Here is a 24,539-nt window from a genome sequence, read left to right on the forward strand (position 1 = left end):
GACCTCCTGATGAAATGGAAGATGGCCGGGGTGACTGGAACAGCACAGGTTCTGGGAATGGACCAGATATATGCAACATGTACAACAACACCGAGAATACCTCACATCTGATGACCAGGTTTTTACCTACAATGGAGAGGTGGAAGAGTTTAAAATTGATAAGAAAGAGTCAAATAAGAAGAAGTTTGTATTCACCAGAACTTGGAAGATGAAGTCTACTCTGCCAGGGACATGACTCCATATATGCTGAGTTTCTCCAGTACTTTCTGTTTTCCTTACACAAAAGATATATATGATTAGGTTTGTCAGCACACACATTTCCTGGTTTGGTCTAACAAGACTGCATGACTCTATGACACGTAAATATCATTCCAGGGGCTTGGGTGTTAATGAGTATTCATAACATACAAACAAATGCAAAAGATGTTCCTGACAGGTCAGCAAAGTTGATTTGCCTGGAATATTCTGAGAATTTAATAGAAAAATTTTAAGCTGCCATGGGGAAACTGGATTCTTCCCTCCTGACCAATTAGATTCTCCTGCCTGACCTTCTAAATGCTCCAGATATTCTGTCAGGCAAGAAGATTCCATGCTTTGATTTTTTAATGAGGATTAGTACAAGTGTAAAAACCCTCATCAATATAAACATCACAAATAGTTTTCCGCAAGACAATTTATTTCATTTTACTCCAGCTTGCTGTACTTTTTTTAAGATAAACATCACCTTTGAAAGGTGAAATATTATGTTACGAGCACTGTAAATGTTGGATGAATGTCATGACCTGCAAGAAGCAAGAGAATCATCATTATGGGTTAAATTTTCTGAGCCCATGATGTACTTGGGAATTTTGTGCATGCAATGAGGTTTTCACATAATATTTAGATCCATGTGTGAAAGAAAGCAAACATATCCATTAAAAAATGTCAGAATGTACTGACCATTCTGCTCTGGCATTTTTCTCCATTGCTCCTTTTAGCCATCCACACCTTCTATCCACACACATTCCTGATTCATTTTTCCTAAATTCCCATACCACTGTATCTCTTCCTGAATCCTCATATTCTCCTCTCCTGCCCAAATCTACCCCAAGTGCCAACATACAATTATCCTATACAAAAAAAGCCAAACAACTGCAGATGCTGGAAATAGAAATAAAATGGAAATTGTCGGAGGAAAAACAGCAGGTCTAGCAGCATAAGAGAAAGCATAGTTAACATTTCACGTCCAGTGACCTTTCTTCAGAACGTTTTGTTTTTTACAATAATCCTATTCCCTCTCTCTTCAGTCCTGTCCCCTTCAGCTCCCCTAATATTTCTCCTCACTCCCTCTTTTCTCCCATTTCCATTTCATTTCCCACTTTCTCCCTTCCTCCTTTCACTCTCACTCCCTCCTCTACCATTCAGTTCCTCTTTTATCCACTCTTACTCCCTGCTTCGACCTTCCAACCATTCCAATCTCCTTCACACCTTTCACTCTTTTCTTTATCCTTCACTGCATGTTTCCTCCTTCCTTCCATCCTCTCTCTCTCCCTAACTTTACCCTTCACTCCCTCCTTCCATTCTCTTTCTCTCTCCCTAACATTATCCTTCATTCACTCCTTTCATTCTCTCTCTTTTTTTTTATTTCAAAAATATACTTTATTCATAAAATAATTTGATGGTCTGTACAGTTGGTCATGCCATATATATGTAAACATTTACGTACTGAGATCAGAATTTATCATTTTTATATACAGGTCTGTATGTTTATCAATCATACGTCCATATATTTAGCTGAAGCGTCACCAGAGCCCAAATGACTGCATGGGTCCCCTGTTCTTCTTAGGCAAGCAGATGTTACACAGTGGTCTTTCCCCACCGTGCCTTGGCGTCCCTCAACACGTAGTCCTGGACCTTGGAATGTGCCGGTCTGCAACACTCAGTCGGGGTCAACTCCTTCAGCTGGAAGATCAACAGGTTTCGGAACGTCCAAAGAGCGTCCTTCACCGAGTTGATGATCCTCCAGCATAGTTGATGTTCGTCTCGGTGTGCATCCCGGGGAACAGACCATAGAGCACGGAGTCCCGCGTCACGGAGCTGCTTGGGACGAACCTCGACAAACACCACTGCATTCCTCTCCAGACTTCTTCTGCGTAGGCACATTCCAGAAGGAGGTGTTTGACAGTCTCATCCCCCCCCCAGCCGCTTTCAAGGCAGCGTGCGGTGGGGCTGAGAGTCCAGGCATGCATAAAGGATCTCACAGGCAGAGCCAAGCCATGTCTTTCTCTCTCCCTCACTTTACCCTTCACTCCCTCCTTCCTTCCATCCTCTCTCTCTCCCTAACTTTACCCTTCACTCCTTCCTTTCATCCTCTTTCTCTCTCTAACTTTACCCTTTACTCCTTCCTTCCTTTACCTTTAGTTCTGCCTTTACCTTGCCTTTTCTCCTTCCACCCAATCAGTGACGAGCCGTTGTGCATGCGCAGAACTTAAGGGGAAAAGACTACATCTCCCAGGATGCCTAGCCCGATGCGCCTGCGCAGTGCCTCAGTGTAGGCCCGAGGCTTCCCCGCAGTTGCTGCCGGACTTGGTGAATTTTCGCAGTAATTTCTGTTTCTTCAGGTAAGCGGCCGGCCGGGGGGGGGGACACTGAGGTTTCGGACACTGCTTGCTGCGCTGACTCTCTCACCCTCGGGAGGCAGCACCTTCTCCTGGCCGGGGGGTAACCAATCTCATAGGGAGAGAAGTGCATTCTTGTAGCGCCGCAAGGCCGCTCGTTCAACGAAGGAAGAAAAATTAAAGTGGAGAAGCCGAGCAGTTGTGGCCGTATCTGTAAAGGAATTAAAAACGGAGTTAATGTTTCGGGTCCAGTCAGCCTTCCTCAGAACTGCCCTTCAATAAGGCTATGACTTCCAGCTCTGAGGAAGGGTCACTACACCTGAAACATTAACTCTGATTTCTCTACACAGATGCTGCCAGACCTACTGAGCTCTTCCAGCAACCTCTGTTTATGTCTCAGGTTTACAGCATCCGCACTTCTTTGGGTTTTTAAAGGCAAAGTTAATGTTTCGAGTCCATCAGAACCGAAGGTGCTCACTGCAGGTACTGAAGCAGCAAGGTGGATGTTGAGAGGGTATTTCCCCCGGGACTGTAATAAAAAGGGCAGAATAACGGGGTGTCCAATTTAAAATGGAGTGGAGGCTTTTCTTCTATAGAGGATTGGAAGTCTGGGGCACTCCCTTCCCAGGATGTATTCAGATTATTGATTGATTGATTGATTGATTGATTGAGAGGGTTTGGAACCAGAAGGAAAGTAGAGTTTAGGTCATGATGGGATCCACCATAACCTTACTGAATGGCAGAGCAGGCTTGAGGGCCCCTCTTCTGCTTTTATTTTTGATTGCAGAGTGTGGTGGATTAATTTGTGACAATAAAAATGGATACTGAGAGAATCCTTTGTTGAATTATTTGAAATAGTGAAAACGGACAAGGTATGGGATTGGCACTCGTGAATTCTTTCCTGTAGAAAGCCAGCACAGACATAGTCATAGAGCTGTACAGCATGGAAACAGACCCTTCGGTCTAACTTGTTCATGCTGACCAGATACCCTAAATTAATCTAGTCCCTTTTGCCAGCATTTGGCTCATTTCCCTTTAAACCCTTATTATTCATATACCCATCCAGATGCTTTTTAAATGTTGTACTTGTACCAGCCTCCACCACTTCCTCTGGCAGCTCATTCCATACATGCACCACCCTTTGTGTGAAAATTTTACTCCTTAGGTCCCTTTTCACTCTTTTCCCTCTCACCTTTTAACCTGTGCCCTCTAGTTTTGGACTCCCCAACTTTGGGAAAAGACTTTGGCTCTTCACCCTATCCATGCCCCTCATGATTTTATAAACTTTCATATGGTCACCACTCAGCCTCTGATGCTCTGGGAAAATAGCCCCAGCCTATTCAGCCTCTCCGTATCACTTAAACCTCCAACCCTATCAACATCCTTGGAAATCTTTTCTGAACCCTTTCAAGTTTAACAACATCTTTCCTCGCAGTATTCCAAAAGTGGCCTAACTAATGTCCTGTATAGCTGCAACATGACCTCCCAATTCCCAAACTCAAATGCGCTAACCAATAACGGCATCATTCCAAATATCATCTTCATGTCCTGTCTACCTGCAACTCTACTTTCAAGGAACTACAAATCTGCACTCCAAGGTCTCTTTGTTCAGCAACAGGGCGTTACCATTAAGTGTATAAGACCTGCCCCGATTTGCCTTTCCAAAATGCAGCACCTCACATTTATCTAAATTAAACTTCATCTTCCACTCCTCTGCCCATCTGACCAAGGTCCCGTTGTAGTCTGGGGTAACCTGCGCTGACCACTACAGCACAGGTAGTGGTATGATGGACTGAACTGTCTTCTGCTATACTATAACCACTGTATGATTCTCAAAGTCTGGACCATCCTCAGGCCAGACTGATAAATGCCCTGGAACATTTGTGCCAAGCAATGATCATCCCCAAGTAGAGAAAATCTAATCATCTCCCCTTGACAATTACTGTTGTTGAATCCCCCACAATCAACACTTTAGGTAATACTATTGAATGGTCCAGCTATGTTTCTGGTCATGTGAATACTATAACTAAAAGACCAGGTCAGAATCTGAGCATTCAAATCTGTCTGTCCACCATCTGCAAGGCACAAAATGAGTTTTGTTTTGTTCATGGGATGTGAGTGTTCCTTGTTTAGCCAGTATTTATTGCTTATTCCTAATTATCCAGGGGAAGGTGAAGTTCAGCTGCCTTATTGAACTATTAAGTCCCTGGGAGTAGGAATATCCACAGTGCTACAGATAGTCCTTGATTAATGTGATTTTGCCATGACAGTTTTTACTTTACTACCCATCATATATCTGACAATATGTACTTGACTCGCATCATTCTTACCTCACTCTCAATGTCAGTGTTGGGTAAGTTGTTGGACTAAATTCTGAAGGACAGGATCTACATGCAATTGGACATGTAAAGACTGATTAGGGGTAGTCAGCATGGCTTTGTATGTGGGAAATTGTCTGTCAGATTTGATTCAGCCTTTTGCAGAGGTGACCAACAAGATAGATGAAGACAGTACAGTAGACATTGACATTCATGACTTTTTACAAGGTTCGCATGGTAGACTAGATAGTAAGGGATCCAGGAAAAGCTGGCCATTTAGATACAAAATTAGCTCAATGGTAGAAGAGAGGGTTGCTGTTCAGACAGGAGGCCTGTGACTAGCAGTGTGCTGCACAAATTGGTACTGGGTCGACTTTTGTTCGTCATTTATATAAAACAATTTGGATGGAAATATAGGAGGCATGGTTAGTACGTTTGCGGGTGACATCAAAATTGGTGGCATAGTGGACAGTGAAGAAGGTTAACTAAGGGTATTACAAGATCTTGATCAACTGGGCCAGTGGGCCAAGGAATGGCAGATGGAGTTTAATTCAGATACATGCAAGGTGTTACATTTTAGTAAGGTAAACCAGGGCAGGACTGACACAGTTAATGGTAGGGCCTTGGGGAATGTTGTCTAACAGAGACATTAAGCGTGTAGGTGTATTGTTCCTTGAGAGTGGCATCACAGGTAGACAGGGTGGTGAAAAATGCATTTGGCACACTTGCTTTTATCATTCAGAGCACTGAGTGCAGGAATTGGAATTTCATATTACAGTTGTACAAGACATTGGTAAGGTCATATTTGGAGTACTGTACTGTGTACATTTCTGGTTGCCCTGCTTTAGGAAGGATGTTATTAAACTTGGAAAGGGTGCAGAAAGGATTTATAAGGATGTTACCGAGACTGGAATGTTTGGGTTGTAAGGGAAGATTGAAAATAGAACATAGAACATTACAGCGCAGTAAAGGCCCTTTGACCCTCTATGTTGCACCGATCTGTGAAACCAATCTGAAGCCCATCCAACCTACACTATTCCATTATCGTCCATATGTTTATCCAATGACTATTTAAAGTTGGCGAGTCTACTAGTGTTGCAAGCAGAGAGTTCCACGCCCTTACTACTCTGAGTAAAGAACCATGTCTATCACTTCTTAATTTAAAGCTATGTCCCCTCACGCTAGCCATCACCATCCGAGGAAAAAGGCTGTCACTGTCCACTCTATCTAATTCTTTGATAATCTTTTATGTCTCAATGAGGTCACCTCTCAACCTTCTTCTCTCTATCAAAAACAGCCTCAAGTCCCTCAGACCTTCCCTCCATACCAGGCAACATCCCAGTAAATTTCTGCACCCTTTCCAATGCTTCTACACCCTTCCTATAATGCAGTGACCAGAACTGTATGAATGCTCCAAGTTCAACCACACAGAGTTTTGTACAGCTGCAACATGACCTCATGGCTCCGAAACTCAATCCCTCTACCAATAAAACCTAACACACTGTATGCCTTCTTAACAACCCTATCAGGAGAAAGTGAGGACTGCAGATGCTGGAGATCAGAGCTGAAAGATTCTTCAGATTTCTGAAGAAGGACTTATGCCCGAAACGTCAATTCTCCTGTTCCTTGGATGCTGCCTGACCTGCGTTTTTCCAGCAACACATTTTCAGTAACAACCCTATCAACCTGGGTGGCAACTTTCAGGGCTCTATGCACATGGACACTGAAATCTCTCTGCTCGTCCACACCACCAAGAATCTTACCATTAGCCCTGTACTTTGTTTTCCTGTTACTCCTTCCAAAGTGAATCACGCTTTTCTCCATTTGCCACCTCTCAAGCCAGCTTTGCAGCTTATCTATGTTCCTCTGTAACCTACAATATCTTCAGCACTGTCCACAACTCCACCGACTTTAGTGTCATCTGCAAATTTACTAACCCATCCTTCTATGCCCTCATCCAGGTAACTTATAAAAATGACAAACAGCAGTGGTCCCCAAAATCGATCCTTGTGGTACAACACTAGTAACCGAACTCCAGGATAAACTTTTCCCATCAACCACCACCCTATGTCATCTTACAACTAGCCAATTTCTGATCCAAACCACTACCTCAGCCTCAATCCCATCCCTCTGTGTTTTCTGCAAAAGCCTACTTAGGGGAACCTTATCAAGCGCTTTACTGAAATCCATATGGTGGCACAGTGGTTAGCACTGCTGCCTCACAGCGCCATAGACCCGGGTTCAATTCCTGCCTCAGGCAATTGACTGTGTGGAGTTTGCACATTCTCCCCATGTCTGCGTGGGATTTGTCCGGGTGCTCCGGTTTCCTCCCACAGTCCAAAAATGTGGAGGTTAGGTGAATTGTCCATGCTAAATTGCCCATAATGTTAGGTGTAGGGGAATGGGTCTGGGTGGGTGGCGGGTCGGTGTGGACGTGTTGGGCTGAAAGGCCTGTTTCCACACTGTAAGTAATCTAATCTAATCTAATATACACCACATTAACCTCTTTACCCTCATCCACCTTGGTCACCTTCTCAAAGAACTTAATAAAGTTTGTGAGGCACGACCTACCTTTCACAAAACCACAGTGACTATCTCTAATCAAATTATTCCTTCCTCAATAATTATAAATTCTACTTATAATCCTTTCCAACATTTTACTCTCAACCAAAGTAAGGCTCACTGGTCTATAATTACCAGGGTTGTCTCTACTCCCCTTCTTGAACAAGAGGACAACATTTGCTATCCTCCAGTCTTCTGGTACTGTTCCTGTAGACAATTACGACATGAAGATCAAAGCTAAAGGCTCTGCAATCTCCTCCATAGCTTCCCAGAGAATCAGAGAATAAATCTCATCCGGCTCAGGGGACCTGTCTATTTTCACACTTTCCAGAATTGCTAACACCTCAGGAGCAGGTACACTTAAAACATTTCAAAGAATCCAGGCAGGTACATGGATGGGAAAGATTTAGAGGGATATGGGCTAAATTCAGGCAAATGGGACTGGTTTAGTTTAGGAAACCTGTCAGCATGAATGACTTGGGCTGAAGAGCTTGTTTCCATGATGTCTGACTCAAATGTGGAGGAATGTTCACCAAAATGCAATGTTCCTGGACATGTCCCTGCCTGTTCAGCTCATTTTGGTTGTTGCCTCCCTCAAGTAAGGCTCGAAAAAGTTTTAAAATGCCCAAAGGTATTTACCCCCCTACCTGCAAAGCAGCAGAACAGCAATCTGATTATCTTCAATTGTCAGCTTCCAGAACTCCAGGTAAGTTAGATGTAGATTCCTAGTCTTCTACCTCTTGATAACTAATTGTGTAAATGAGGCAAAAAAAAATTATTGCATATTTATTTGTGTATTTTGGTGTTGTATATTAACTTTGTGCTTGCATTCTGTACTTGTTTGACATACCAGAAACGTAACCCAAATATAACTGGATTTTTGTGGGGTACGTATTTCAAATATTGTGTTTTACTTAATGGGGTGATTTTTAGGATCATAATTACCATGTTAATAGAGGACTATCTGTGTTCAGAAGGGAATTCTGGGATTATGACCCAGTGACAATCGAGGAACATAGTTCTAAATTAGGACGGTGTGCAGCTTGGATGGGACTTGCAGTAAAATATTCTTCACTTGCCGAGGTGAGTGAAGCTCCAATAACACTCAAGAAGAACAAAGGGACCTAGGGATTCAGGTACAGAATTTACTGAAGTTTGCGTCACATACAGATAGTGTGGTTAAAAAGGTGTTTAGCACGTTTGCCTTCATTGCTCAGTCCTTTGAGTATATGAGTGGGAAGTTATGGACATGGTGAGGCCTCTTCTGGAATAATAGTTATGGGAAGAATATTATTAAGCTGGAGAGGGTTCTGAAGAGATTTACCAGGATGTTGCCAGGAATGGAAGTTTTGAGTTATGAAGAAAGGCTGGGACTATTTTCTCTGAAGCATAGGACATTGAGAGGTGACTTTAGGGAAGTTTAAAAACTTGAGAAGTATAGATATGGTTAATGGTCTTTTCCCTAGGATGGGGATTTCAAGATTAGAGGGCACACTTTTAAGATGAGAAAAGAGAGATTTAAAAAAAGACATGAAGGGCAAATTGTTTTAGGGGTGGCTTGGGTGCAGTTAAACTTCCTGAGAAAGTGGCGGATGTGGGGATAATTACAATGTTTAAAAGACACTTGGATAAGTACATGAATAGGAAAGGTTTGGAGGGATAGGGACCAGGAGCAGGCAGGTGGGACTAGTTTAGTTTGGAGTCATGTTTGGCATGGACTGGTTTGATCGAAGCATCTGTTTCCATGTTACATGATTCTATATGATCAATACCATCCAAGTCAGTGCAGTCTACAAGACTTGCACCCAATCCATCACCTTAAACATTCACACTTTCTTCCACAAGATCCATCTCAGCACTCTTCAACAGCTCCTTCAAAACCTGTAACTTTATCATCCAGCAGAGCAAGAATGTATGGGAATACCACTACTTCCAAGTACTGTTCCAAATTACATTCAAACTTGGGGCTATATTATTGTTCCTTTGTTTCAAAGAGAATGGAATACAAAAATAGAAGCTGTGCCATTAATTATGTTCAGGGCTGAGAATGGACAGATTTTTAATCAGTAAAGGAATCGGGAGTTATGCTGTTAAGATAGGAAAGTGACATCGAATTCTTGGATCAGTCATGATCTCTCTGAATGACGGAGCAGACTCAATGGGTTGTTTAGCCTACCTGTGCTCTTATGTCCTGTGGTAAGAAGGCATCAACATAACGACATTAGCAAAAGAATGAAAGTAGCCATGAGAATGTTTTTTTACACCAAAGTTCTAATGATCTAGAATGCACTGAATGAAATAGTGATGGTAAGTAAGGAGTTGATAAATAGCTGGGGGGGTGAAAACATGCAGGATAGAGGGAGGAGCAGGATAGTTGTTTGAAGGAGCTGCTACAGACTTCCCTCTTGCTCGAAAGTGCTGCATTTTTGACAACATGTAACTATCGGTGTTCTGAGTTCATTTATCATTTATGTTTGAAGGTGAAAGTATGACTGTTAATATGGAAAATATTGTTTAATTATCAGTTTTGAATTCCTATCAATAATAAATGACATACAGTCAAGGCAGTAGGAACAACTATCGAATGAAGCTCTGAGTACTGTGTGAACAACAAACCCTTTATAGTACACTATTGTCTGATTTAGAAACTCTATATTAGTATCAGCATGCTAAAGTGTAGTGTATTATGTTTGCATTCCCTTTTACAAATGTAATTATTGTTTCTGATTTCTCCAACTTATTTTTGTAATGATTATCTCTGTTCCCTGCACTCTTCACTGATTTAGATGCTCAAATAATCTTCCAGTGTAGTCTCTTGTAAAGAAGGTAAGACTAGTGTCACCTGTGGACTAGTTGTTTGGGCTATAAATAGGCTATAAGTGGGAAGGTTGGCATGAAGACTTGGTTAATTCTACTGTTGATTTGTAGTGACATGGTGCAGAATGAAAGATGAAGAAAGGGGAACAGTGGAGACTCTCTCGCTAGATTGCAGACTGACACCTACGTCATGGAATTACCAGATGACAGGAATTCTGCAGATCTGTCAGAACATCTCTTTCAGAAGATTGTTTCACTTCCCTCGAGTGTATGCAGCAGAAGATCTTGGAGGGCAGGATGGGAAGCTTCCTGAGTGTATTGGCAGTCCCCAGGTCCCTGAAACAGGGTGGGACAGAATCCGGGAGCTATTTGTTCGCAAGTATGAATTCGCCCTTTTGGTTTTTGGGAAAATGTGACAAACTAATGCGTGGTTTTCTCCAATACCGTCACTTCCACATCATAAAACAAAAAGTTGCAAACTTTCCCGAGCTTTATGCAAAATGAACCCTTATTTACCATTCTCTCGTCGAGTGTACTTACGGTTTGCTGCCATTGTGTACTGTCCTTCTTCATCCTGCTTACTCTGTTCACTATTCCAGTCAGGTTGTTTTTTTTTGTGCCTTGTTTTGTGAAGTTTTCATTTTTTTTACACTTTTCACATTTGCTCTTTCATTTCAATCACCTTGCCTTCACTAGTATCTCGTATTTCGTATCCAGACATCATCCTTTTTCTTGTCCTTGTTGTATAGGCTTTGGATTCCAGCCGTGGTCACTGCACTTAGAAAGATTTTAAGATCCTTAAAAGGGTACTAAAGAGATTTACCAGAATAGACCTGGGGGCTGAGAGAATTTAGCTGCAAGGTTAATTTGGAGAAACTGCGGTTATTCACCTTCAAGTAAAGGTGATTGAGAAAGATTTGATAAAGGTGTGCAAAATTGTGACAGGTTTGAAGACAGGGGACAAGTCAAAAGTGTTGTATAAGTGTTAGCTGGTTGTATAAAGGTAAGGCTGTCCTGTCCTACCAAAGCATATGGCTGCTCTCTCACGTGTGTGTGTGTGTGTGTGTGTGTGAGAGAGAGAGGACGCATGGTTAATGTGAGGCTCATCACACCTCAAGCAAAGAAAGGGTTTGGGAAGGAGAGTCTTTCACAGTAAGTGTGTGGGAATTGAACCCATCCTGTAATAAAAGAGCAAGTTCCTTGATGTATTGGCAAAAGATGAAGGGAGAATGTGAGAATGAACTTCTCTACATACCAAACAACCTGAACTCCAATTTGACAGAAATTTGAAGAGCTATGGAGAACAAGCTGGGAAGTGGGGCTGTGATTGCTCCACAGGAAGCTAGCATGAATTTGATGGGCCAAGTGACCTTTTTTTTTCTCTATAAATTGCTCTATTGGTATCTATCCAGTGAAGGATGCAACACAGAAGTATGTTATTCAGCCCAAATCGGAGAGGCCACAGCAATGGGGATTGGGAAAGTATCATAGTGTGAAGAATCTTTGCTGAAGTACATTGTCTAAATAGGGCGGAAGAAAATTTATCCTACATCCAATAACTTGGTGCGTGATGTGGAGATTGGCAACCTGAAATATAGAAGCACAGGCCATACAAATATAGATTCACAGTATGAGTGGAAGCCCTTCAGCTTATTATGTCCATGATAACTGCAAAAGAGCTATCCAGTCTTATCCCACCTTCCAACTCCAGCTCCGTCAGATAGAGTACTTCAATTGCATGTCCATTTATTCTTTGAAAGTGATGGCAGTGAGTTCCAGTTCCCAGTATTTTCTGAGTGAAAATGTACCTCTTTTAACTCCCCTCTAATTCTTTGACCAATTACTTTAAATCTCATAATTTCATGGTATAAGGAACTTGAGTACTGCTGGGGGAAAAAATTGTTGAAGCATTTTATCTTGTACCCATCAGGACATTGGTATTATTATCAATGTAAAGTGGGGTACAACATTTTATACTATTTGAAAAGAAAGTGCTGACAATTGGCAAGTGGATTCTGATTGATAGAGGCATAGCTGTAGTAAATGTTCTCGTATGATGATGACTGACAGTTAACTGCCAATGTTTGTTTAAATCTCCTTATAGCCTCCTTTATTCAAAGGAAAACAATCCCAACCTATGTTTCCTCACAACTAATATCCTCCATTCTCATAAACATCTTCCATACTATCTAGTGTGATCACAAGCTTCTTGTAATGCAATATTCAGAACTGTACACAGTACTCAAGCTGCAGACAAACTACTGTTTTATAAGTTTATATAGTTTTATATGGCTGTTATACTCCACAGAAAGCATGACTGATCAAGACATATTCCCAATCTTTGAGCCTGTTAAGGGCATAATGAAAAGATTATTATGTTGATTATCATCCTGTCTGGTCATGAATGCTCCTTCCTTGGCCAACAGGTTCTAGGGTGGAACTTGAACCTAATGCTTCTGTCTCAGAGCAGGGTACTATCCACTGAGGCACAAACCTTCCATTCACTTGAATTCTATCTTTTATTGTGTATTCCCTTGCTTTGTCTATCTCCACCAAATACATTGTTCACTTGACCACTGATAGCAGCCTTCAGTAATCACAAAATGCATGACACTATTTTAAAGAGTAACTATTTGACATAGCAAGATTAGGTATTTTAAAATGACGATATTTAATTAAAATGACACTCTGTAATTGAATATGCATGCTGTTTACGCAGTGAGTTGAAAACTTATCCAGAGGAAATAACCAACGTCTGGAAGAGTGTCATTATAGCTGCGTGTGTTGGAATGTTGTACGGTGGTATTCCTGCTGCAAGGCATGCTAAAATCCGTTACATCGAGCACAGTCAAGCTGAGTTATACAAAAATCGCTTGGAGGCTGTGGTGAGTTTGAAAGATTTAAGTTATGCAAGAAATCAGGAGGTTACTCTTTCGAGTAGAATTGAATCCCTACATTGTGGAAACAGGCCCATCGGCCCAACAAGTCCACACTGACCCTCCGAAAGTAACCAATCCGGACCCATTCCCCTACCCTTTTTTTTTCCCCTATATTTACCCCGACTAATGCACTTAACCTACACATCGCTGAACACTATAGGGCAATTTAGCATAGCCAATTCACCTAACCTATACATTTTTGGATTGTGGGAGGAAACTGGAGCACCCGTAGGAAACCCACACAGACACTGGGAAAATGTGCAAACTCCATACAGATAGTCGCCCAAGACTAACTCTTTCAGAACTCTTTTTCAGAAAGAATTATCCTGCTAAGGAGAGGAGGGAAACTGATAATGACAAAGCAGGCTTAGTGAGTCTGAAAGACTTCTTTTCAGATATGATATTTGGTGAAGCTCAAGTGTGAAGTGAAATGAAGTAGGTGGCCCACAAGCCAGGATTCCTAGCAGATTTGATGTTATTGCACAGCTTTGGGAAGACAATGCACCTCTCCTTCTTCTCTCCGATGAGAAGCAGTAGTGGGAAAGATACCTTCCAGAGGCCCGTCACATCTGCAGCAGTTCTTTGTGAAAGCTGTCTGCTTACTACTTTTTCTATATTTTTTCATAAAACGTTAGTTATTTCACTTTAAGGCATTATGGATTCTATTCTCAACACTGAAATGGGACTAAGAAACCTCTGCATTTGAAGTAGAATAAATCTCCTATCCCTCTTTGAGCCATAGTCTTTCCTGCTCCACAGACCACCTAGTCTAAAAAAAACTATTTTTAATCAACCTGTTCAGGGATGCAATGACACACTTTTGGAGCAGGTAGGACTTGAACTAAGGCCTACTTTCTCAGAGGCAAAGGCACTACCACTGCAGTGCAATAGCCAGCCATCTCATCTTAGCTTACCATTCTCGCAACTTACACTTTAATTTCCCTTTATTCCCAACAACCCTCACCAGTGATGTACCCACAGAGCTGAGTGTCTTGACCCTCACTGTGGGTCATACTTGGGTTTCAAATTCATAAGTGGAAATAATAATCTCAAAGCCATTGAGCTTTATGGAGAAAACAACATCTCAAGACTTCCTCTACCTATCCTGATCAGCATGCAAGCAGATGGAACAATCTACTTTATTTCATAGTGAGCAAGGACAAACCTTCTCAAAGACAATAAAGCATTAGCTATAAATATTGGCCTAGCTAATGATGGCCATATCCAGAATCTAAGGTCGGATGAAAAGATGGATATTCTACCTTTTTGAGATGTATTTATATGATCCTCTACTCTAAACCTGACCATTTATGGTGCATTTATTTTCTGTGATTCGGAGATGCCGGTGTTGGACTGGGGTGTACAAAGTTAAAAATCACACAACACCAGGTTATAGTCCAACAGGTTTAATTGGAAGCACACTAGCTTTCGGAGCGACGCTCCTTCATCAGGTGATTGTCACCTGATGAAGGAGCATCGCTCCGAAAGCTAGTGTGCTTCCAATTAAACCTGTTGGACTATAACCTGGTGTTGTGTGATTTTTAACTTTATTTTCTGTGACTGACTAGTCACTCAACCTGCTGTTGGTTTCAAATTCCTCTACACAATTTGCCAGATGTCATTTTTTAGTATCACCAATAATTTTTGCGGACATTCCTTTTGTTTCTACACCCAAGCCATTCATATAAAATACACCCTTTCCCAATCCAAAGAAAAATTAATTCTCCCTTTTTCCTGCAAGTCCTCTCTCCATCTACATTTGCACTCTGTTTAATTACATTTGTACAGTTACTGCTGATAGAGTCCAAATCTGGCACAGAGATCTGTTTAGGAAAATCATGGAGACATTTATAGATATAATACACTACACCACTGCAAGTTACTATTTCAAGCATGTTCGGATCATGAGAATATCACAAGTTCAACACTGCTGACCTCCAGAGCAGTAACATACTGAATAATCTTCGTCTGAGAATCTGTGTTTTCATTCAGTTCAGAAAACAGTCCAATTATTCTTCAAATCCAGAAGTTTTCCCTGTTTTTATTTATTTCCAAACGTTTGGCAGAGCCCACCACAGCTCACATCACACATAGACTGAGAGATTATATTGGCTGAAGGGTCATAACTTTTGCCACTTGTATTCTTCCAAGTGCTGGGCTTGGCGGAGCTGACACTGTTTGCTTTTCAATGATCCACCCATAGTAGAGTGAGGAATCCAGCATTCTATATGAGTATAATCCTGTTCCCTGGATGCTGCCTGACCTGCTGTGCTTTTCCAGCAACACATTTTCAGCTGTAATGGGAATATGGCTGCTTTGTAACCTTACACGAAGTAACAGGATGAAAAGGTTTTCCTTTACTTAAGATCTACTTGAAAAAAGATAACTGTTAGTTATATTTCCCATTATTCTAGTCCTGTCTGTGGCATAGGTCCCAATATGACCCTGGATTTCAGAAAGACCGTACTATAGAGGAAAAGTAAATGCTGTATATCCAAGTGATCTCATGGAGGGGCAAGGGGAGAAGGTGTAGGAAAATTAATTTGAATACAGTTTCTCTACTCACACCTGAGTTATAGTTTTCAACTGTGGAACACTGACCAGTTTGAGTAACTGTGTAGGAGTAAATTACTGCTACTCCTGTACGGAATCTGTACTGAAAACAAAAAATGCTGGAGAACACAGTGGATCAGGCAGCATCCATTGAGAGAAACCAAGCTAACGTTTCGAGTCATCTAGATTCTAAACATTAACTTGCTTTCTCTCCATGAATGCTACCTGACCCATTGTGATCTCCAGCATTTATTTTGTTTTGAGTAACCTATGTCACTGAGCATCTCTGATTCAGCTCTGATGCATCATTGCTGGCTTTTTGCTCTATTAGAGGTCAGCACAAGATGCCGCAGTCCGGGGCTTTGTTCGTTACGGGTGGCGATGGAGCTGGAGAGTCGCTGTGTTTGTAGCAATATTCAAGTAAGTGAAATATTAAGCCATTTTCATTGTTTTCTTAAAGATGGTTGTAGATAGCAGGTTAAAAAAAGGGCAGCCTTTTTTGTAACATATGTTACAAAGGGCGGCACGGTGGCCCAGTGGTTAGCACTGCTGCCTCACAGCGCCTGTAGACCCGGGTTCAATTCCCGACTCAGGCGACTGACTGTGTGGAGTTTGCACATTCTCCCCGTGTCTGCGTGGGTTTCCTCCGGGTGCTCCGGTTTCCTCCCACAGTCCAAAGATGTGCGGGTCAGGTGAATTGGCCATGCTAAATTGCCCGTAGTGTTAGGGTAAAGGTAGGGGTATGGGTGGGTTGCGCTTCGGCGGGTCGGTGTGGACTTGTTGGGCCGAAGGGCCTGTTTCCACACTGTAAGTAATCTAATCATATGTGTTGGAACTGCTTTTTGTATTTCTTATCTACAAACAAAATACCGGTATACTTAGTAATGGAATGAATTACATTTATGCAACATTTTCACAAACGAAGAATATCCCAAAGTGTATTTCAGCCAGTGAATAACTCTAAACATGGAATGACTGCAGCAATATAGGAATCACAGCAACCAATTTGCAGGCAGCAAGATCTTGAAATTTGTGACTAAATAATCTGTCTTGTCTTGGTATTGCTGGTTGAATGCTAAATATTGTCCAGGACGAGCTTTTCACCTTCCATTAGTACCATTTTACACCTGAATGAAGGATTTGGAATAATATCGTCCAAGAAACTGTATCTTTGGCAGAGCAGCACTCTCTCGGTACTGCAATAAATTGTAGCTTAGGTTAACTGCTCAAGTCCATAGAATCTAATTTGAGCCCATAAGCTTAACTCAAAAGAGTGCTACTGCTCTAAGGCTGACTATGTTACTATATGTGTACTCTGTACAGAAAAGAGGGACTACAGTTCTTTTCTTTGGCTTGAATATTCAACATGAGAAGGTGTTTTAGAGATGATCTGCACTTGCTGTAAAGTGTAATTACCCTACATTAATTCACCATCTGGTCAGTCTGTCTGTGCTTTATTTTTCCTTTTGGGGGGAGGGGGGGTGAGAGTATTGATTATAATGTGATAGAGACCTTTAAAGTGGTCTGTGGGACATTCAAGTCAAAACAACAGCTGATTGCAGAATATGCTACAGCAGCTAGTAGTTTGTTCCTTTAATTGGATGACAATCCCAAAGTGCTAATTCTTATCGCACTAATAGGCTATTCCTGTAACCTCTGTAATATGAGTGGAAGTAGAGTGTGAAGAGAGGAGCAATCAGAGATCTAAACTGTTGATCTGCACACAACTGAAAATAAATTGGAAAGTCAATATGCCCTACAGGGTGGTATCTAGCTTTGCATGTGTTTTCCAAGATGTTGTTTTGAGAATCTTGGCATCCAATCTCAAGAGAACAACTAAACAAATGAGTAATTTCTATTATCTCAGATTACCTCATAAACAGTTCATTGGCAGCTTACCATTAAGATTTGTGTTGCTATTTCGAAAGGAAACCAGTTCCCTTGGGCCCTCAGGGGTAGGCAGGAATGTGGATTTGAGAGATTACAATCAGAATGAGGAAAAGAATTGAGGGATGTCGTAGCATTTAATAAATAGTGACTTGGTCATACATAACTGTGATACAATCTCTCAGGAACATTTTAATTATATCTGTACTTCTGTGTTAGATGGTGTTAATGTTATTGGACTAGTAATTCAGAGGCTCAGGCTGATGTTCTTGGGATACAGGTTCAGATTCCAGCACAACAACTGGAGAAATTCCAATACAGTTAAGTAAATCTGGAAAATGAAGCTTTTCTAATGTTGCAACTACCACTGATTGCTGTAAAAACCCAGCTGGTTCAATAAAGCCTGAAAAGTGCAGAAATCTGCCATCCTTACCTGGTCTGGCCTACGTGTGCCTCCAGAGCCACACTAATGTAGTTGATTCTTGACTGTGCTCTAAAATGACCAGCAAACCACAGTTCAAGGGTCATTAGGAATAGAGCCAAGCAATACTCTCATCCTATAAAGAGCAAATTAAAATATGTAGTTATTATGGTGTATACTTGAAAAGTCTTTTTTCTTGATAGGGCATATAGATATAATTGCGCAGGCTGAACTTATTGATTAATTTACTGTTGATATTTCACACAGCACAGTTAGCACAGGTCTGTCTGTGTATCATGATCAGAATCTTCTGAGGCACTACTCTACAGCTGGAGGTAGGAGTCTACTTTAATCGTTGCTTAAATCTGGAATGATTATATATTTTCTTCCTAATAGCGCAGAAATGGGTCATTCAGTCCAAATGGTCCATTCTAACATTTATATTTCTCATAACTGTCCTATTTCTCCTCTTCTCCCCCTATTAACATAACCTTTCTCCCTGATATACCTATTAAGTTTTCACTTAAATGCCTTAACTTTTCCATGTGGTAGTGAATTCCACATTTTAAGCGGTCTGGGTAAATAATTTTTTTCCTGTTTTTATTTTTGTTTTAAATTAGATCTATTCGTGGTTTTCTTTTATCCATGGTCCCATAACTTTGCTGTTACCCAAAGGTCTTGTCTCTGTTGCTTATCTTCCACTTTGTTCATCTGACTTTCACCACATGGAGTATGCCCAGCTGGAAATCCTTCATATCTGAGGCTAAACAATGAAATGGAATTGAGTATTCAACCATGGAAATATCACAGCTCAAACATTATCATTTCCTTGTCTTTCTTGACACATGTCCTTTCACAGACACCTACACATCTTCATAAAATAATCAAGTACAGGGATCTAGAAAAATTGTATTTGTTTGAAATCCTCTCTTCTCATCACCATTGAAACCAATTTTTCTATTCCATAAGACCAGGCAATGAATTATAGAACCGAAGCCTAATCCCTACACACCGTTTTAAGCATTTATTTAGGGATATGCACCTCCTAGCTCAACCATTGAAATTCCAGCCTGTTCCTAATTGTAGAAATACAAATGAATCCCCAGTTAATTCTCTTCATTGTATAAAATTAAACTCACATTTACTATAGAATTAACACCTCACTCAACACAGCTTGTAACTTGAACCTAGAATAGCCTTGTTTGTGTTGCATAGCTGTACACTGTCATTCCAAATCAAGTCACCAGGGACTTTACTCATCGTACTCTGTTTAATACTGAGACATGGTAAACTGAGAAGTCTGGGACCAACAGGCAAAGCAGAAGAAATATTCTTCTGAAACCAGAGTTCATTCACAATATACGAGCACTTTATTAAGGATTTCAGTTTTGTTTGATTTGTTGAAACTATCTGCATGCTTATTTATCACTGTGAGCTAATATTTAAAAAGTTACTGCTTTTGTTTTAGCAATCACAGGAGGACTATTCCGGATGAATCTTGGATTGGGTGGATTCTTAGCAGGCACAGCCATTGGTGCCATAATGGGGTGAGTTCATAACTATCAGAGATTGAAAATTAACTATGTATGTATGCATTTATTTATTTATTTATTTATTTACTGAATGTAATCCCTGAAGCCAAATGATCACATCCTCATTTGCTGAGTTTAAGATTATTCCACCATTTACTCCAGAGGGAACACGCCTTACTCTATAGAGAGACCACCACTTGGTAACATTCAGCATGGTTTGTGTCTGTCCATATGTGCATAAGGCATTTGTACTGAGGCTGCAGCAGTAGAGTTTGGCTATGCGTGAACTCCAGTTTATCCTGAATCTTTTCAGCAAGGACCCCTGTAGCTGTGGTAATTCCAAATTTGCCATTCAACAGAATGGGTTTGTAACAGAGAACTTGTTAGTGACTTCCCGTGTTTCCCATTCTTGAACCAAAGGATCTTGCTGAGGAAGATTCTGCCATATGGCACAACAGAAGGCAGACAATAAATGTGTTGAACAAGTTGTCATGATTGCGGTGCAGCATGAATGGTTTCAATCAGCTGTGAGTTTTCATTATTCAGTGAATAATGTAAGGAAGTGATATTTATGAGGACATGAAGTCAGGGACGGGGTGTTGAACAGAGGATTCCAGCTTTGATGCACATTGTTGACGCTCAATTGAATGCAACAATACGTGATGACCTACGCCAGGCAGATGCATAACACTCTGCTGTACAGTATGATAGGCTAAGGGCTAAGATCCGGGCAGTTGTGACAGCAGTGCCCTGGTAGATCTAACAGGTTGTTCTTGTTTTGACTGTTTTGCTACTGCTTTCTTCAGTTATTCCTGAAAAGATTATCCTATCTGAAGTAAATTAATTCTGTTGAGGTGGGGTCATGGTTTAGTGTCTGACCATGCATGTAAGTATGCAATTCTTTTTTTGTTGCTTGCATTAAGGAAATAGAATACACTGGATATAGTTTTACTGTGAGACTCCATGTGCTGCAATAGTCCATCAAGTTGTAACATCTTCGTTAAGGATCTACTCCATGGAACAGACAGTTAGGTGACACAAAAGATGTCATCAGCATTGATGAACTTACAAGATGTAGTTCTTCACCACTTATTTGTATATTTTTGAATAGCATTGAGTATGTGATAGTCTGTTGGCCTCGCTGATATTCTCCATGATGTTCTTGCACATGTTTGTCCCTGATTCAGTATAGAGTCATAGAGATGTACAGCACAGAAACAGACCCTTCGGTCCACTCATCCATGCTGACCAGATATCCCAACCCAATCTAGTCCCACCTGCCAGCACCTGGCTCATATCCCTCCAAACCCTTCCTATTCATATACCCATCCAGATGCCTCTTAAATGTTGCACTTGTACCAGCCTCCACCACTTCCTCTGGCAGTTCATTCCATACATGTACCACCCTCTGTGTGGAAAACGTTGCCCCTTAGGTCTCTTTTATATCTTTCTCCTCTCACCCTAAACTTATGCCCTCTAGTTTTGGACTCCCCCACTCCAGGGAAAATACTTTGTCTATTTATCCTATCCATGCCCCTCATGATTTTATAAACCTCTATAAGGTCACCCCTCAGCTTCTGACGCTCTAGGGAAAACAGCCCTAGTCTATTCAATCTCTCCCTATAGCTCAAATCCTCCAACCCTGGCAACATCCTTGTAAATCTTTTCTGAACCCTTTCAAGTTTCACAACATCTTTCCGATAGGAAATATCATTAAAATAGATTATTTAGTCATATATTTCATTGCTATTTACTGTCCTCACAGCTTGAGTATACAGATTAGCTGCCCACAGTTCTGAGATTACAACAGTGACTACACTTCCAAAAGGCTTCATTGCAACAAACTGCAGTAGGTAGCCAACAAGTTGGTATTAGCTGCTGTTTTGCTTACTTGTCTTATTCTGGAAGCTGGGATGATCGGAATTGGTTCACTACTGGTTTTCTGTAGTAACATAAAAACATCTAGAGTATTCCAAACTAGACTTTATTAATAAAGCAACGTTTGCAACTAGTTAGTATGTAGTTGAAAGGCATTTGTCTATTTTGACCATAACCTCACTCTCACACTCCTATCTGAAATGACAGTAACTGTACTGTGAAGCACAGAGAAGTTGGAGGCTGCTGAGGGTACACAATTTTGCTTTTGCTAAATTTGTACTTTATCCACTATTAAATATTTTTAAATCTTGAAAATTAGCCACTCAGTGAAGAGAGAAAAACCATCAATCTAGTACACATTTAAAGAGTACTCACAGGAAATTTTCAGTCCAAATCTAAGTTAATTATTGAATTTTGGGTTGTGAATAATTTGTATTGACATCTAGATAAGAATCTCACTGTTGTTTTATCTTTCAGAGTTCCTGCAGGGTCATTGATCCTGGCAATGCAGAAAGTTGGTGGAGAGACTGTCAGGGAACGTAAACGTAGAGAGCGACGAGAGATTTACGAACTTAAGTTGGAAGAATGGTATGAAGTGATAATTCTGTGATCATGAATAAACTGCTGTAATTAGGGTAGCATAGAGGAGAAATGTTTGTAAAATGTCTTATGAGAGTAATGTATTTTTTAAAATGTACTCTTCCTATAAATGTTAATATTTTGATCTTTTGAACAGTACAGTTCTAAGATTAGATTCCCTACAGTGCGGAAACCGGCCCTTTGACCCAACAAGTCCACACTTGCCCTCCGAAGAGCAACCTACTCAGACCCATTCCCTTCTGACAAATGCACCTAACACTACGGGCAATTTTAGCATGGCCAATTCACCTAACCTGCACATCTTTGGACTGTGGGAGGAAACCGGAGCACCCGGAGGAAACCCACGCAGACACTGGGAGAACATGCAAACTCCACACAGACAGTTGCCCGAGGCAGGAATTGAACCCGGGTCCCTGGTGCTGTGAGGCAGCAGTGCTAACCACTGAGCTACGTGCCGCCTTAAACATATTCTCTTTTTCTGTTCAAGCACTGAGGAGACTGGCATCCATTTCCTGTAATTTCAGTATTGATCATCCACTGAAATCACTGTTAATGTGCAGATTTCATGGGAAAAACTAGGAGATTGGCAACTAGTTAAAATGCTTGGGAACCAGAGCAGATAGGTTAAGTGGCTCCTTTTGCTCTATAACAATTTTATTTATCAGCAGTTTCTTAATGCCATTGTGTTTGTTTTTATTACATTCATGTATCATCTCTCTAGGAGAGCCAGATTACATCTAACAGAAGGTTTAATTGATGAAATTGCTGGAAAAGATTCAGCAGAAAATGATTTGGAGAAATTAGAAGAGCTATTAAATAAGCCCAGAAATCCAGAGTCTTCGGTTAAAGAGAAAATCTGACTGGATTGGGGAATTGAGAAGACGTTTGTGTGAATGACACCAACTGCAGTAGATGTCTTAAAAAAAAAATTGTCTGAGTCAGTTAACGAAAAATGCGTTCTTGATTTAACTAAAGAACAGTACAGTCAAAGTAAATTCCTAAGCTGAATTGATCAGCACTAGGACACCTGGAATTTGTCTTGTATAATTATTATATTATGGTAATCTTATAATTGTGAACATATGTGACTACGAGCATATTGAAGATGTCCATTGGGATTTGTTCGTAATGTTCCCTCCGAATGCAACATTTTGAAGAGTTAGAAAAGCACTGTCTTTGAAAATGGTAAATCAGTTGACCATTGTTACACCCTCATTACTATAATTGTTCTAACATGTCTAATGTGCTCTTGCTGCATTGGAGAGTTGAGTAAATTTACTCCAAACCTTGTTCAGTAATCATTCATAATGATTTATAGGAAATCAACTTGTCTGTGTGTGGCTGGGAGTTCTCTATCCAAAGAAATGAACTAACCATTTCTCATGGCCACATGAATGACCAGGATTCGAATTGCATCTCCTGGTTCTCCCTGGACACGTTCACTGAATGCCCAGTGCCACCCAGCACTTGTCTTGTATAACAATGATTGGAGTTTAGTTTGCAGTTTTGTGGTATTTTTAATAGCAGGTTAAAAATTTGACATTAATTCCTGTTAATGATTATGATTGAATATAGCAAAAAAGAAGTTTGTATCACATATTAAAACAATCACTGAAAAAGTGGGCAGTATGAATGAAACCCATGTGATTTGAGAACTTGAATTTAAAACTTGTGTTGAAAACACATTCTGATCTTATAATAAAATGTTATCATTGTGCTGGTAAAGAGTGTAACTGAACTAATATGATAAAATCTAAATTATAACCAGTCAATGAAAGGTAAATTCTGTTCACTGCGGAATGTGATTTGTGGTCACAATAAAGTCTTTCAAATTTGTGCTATATTACAGCAGAGTTCTGCAAAGTAGCAGATTTTAAAATGATTGATTATTAAACCATGAGAGTTGGAATGGTTATTTCTACTGAATGACTAAAATCTTTCGCAAGATACAACTTGGCAAAAAATAGGACTGAAGTTTTTATTCAATTTAGAAAAGAGCTAATTATATTTGAAAGGGTTCAGAAAAGGATGTTACCAGGGTTAGAAGATTTGAGCTATTGGGAGGGGATGCAAAGGACAAGAATGAGAACAAAGAAAATTTACAGCCCAGGAACAGGCCCTTCGGCTCTCCAAGCCTGGGTCAATCTAAATCCACTTTCTAAACTTATCGCCCAATTCTTAAGCGTCTGTATCCCTCTACTCCCAACCAACTCATGCATCTGTCCAGATACAACTTAAATGAATCTACCATGCCTGCCTCTAATACCTCTGCTGGCAACACGTTCTAGGCACCTACCACCCTCAGTGTAAAGTACTTTCCATGTGTATCCTCCTTAAACTTTTTCACCTCTTACCTTGAACACGTGACCTCTCGTTATTTACCACTCTGGGAAACAGCTTATCTCTATCCACCCTGTATATACCCTTCATGATTT

General features: G+C 40.7%; 1 protein-coding gene across 1 annotated transcript; it reads left to right on the top strand.

Moving 5' to 3' along the window:
- Positions 1-2,492: 2,492 nt before the first annotated feature.
- On the top strand, positions 2,493-23,970 carry LOC122560310 (complex I assembly factor TIMMDC1, mitochondrial-like). Its single transcript, XM_043710890.1, has 8 exons — positions 2,493-2,600; positions 10,406-10,673; positions 13,014-13,179; positions 16,118-16,206; positions 18,362-18,429; positions 19,563-19,641; positions 21,982-22,092; positions 22,826-23,970. The coding sequence occupies exons 2-8, from the start codon at positions 10,420-10,422 to the stop codon at positions 22,962-22,964; spliced, it is 906 nt and encodes a 301-aa protein (XP_043566825.1). The 5' UTR covers positions 2,493-2,600; positions 10,406-10,419; the 3' UTR covers positions 22,965-23,970.
- The last annotated feature ends 569 nt before the right edge of the window (positions 23,971-24,539 follow it).

This window comes from Chiloscyllium plagiosum, chromosome 20 (assembly GCF_004010195.1).
Source record: "Chiloscyllium plagiosum isolate BGI_BamShark_2017 chromosome 20, ASM401019v2, whole genome shotgun sequence".
NCBI lineage: Eukaryota > Metazoa > Chordata > Chondrichthyes > Orectolobiformes > Hemiscylliidae > Chiloscyllium > Chiloscyllium plagiosum.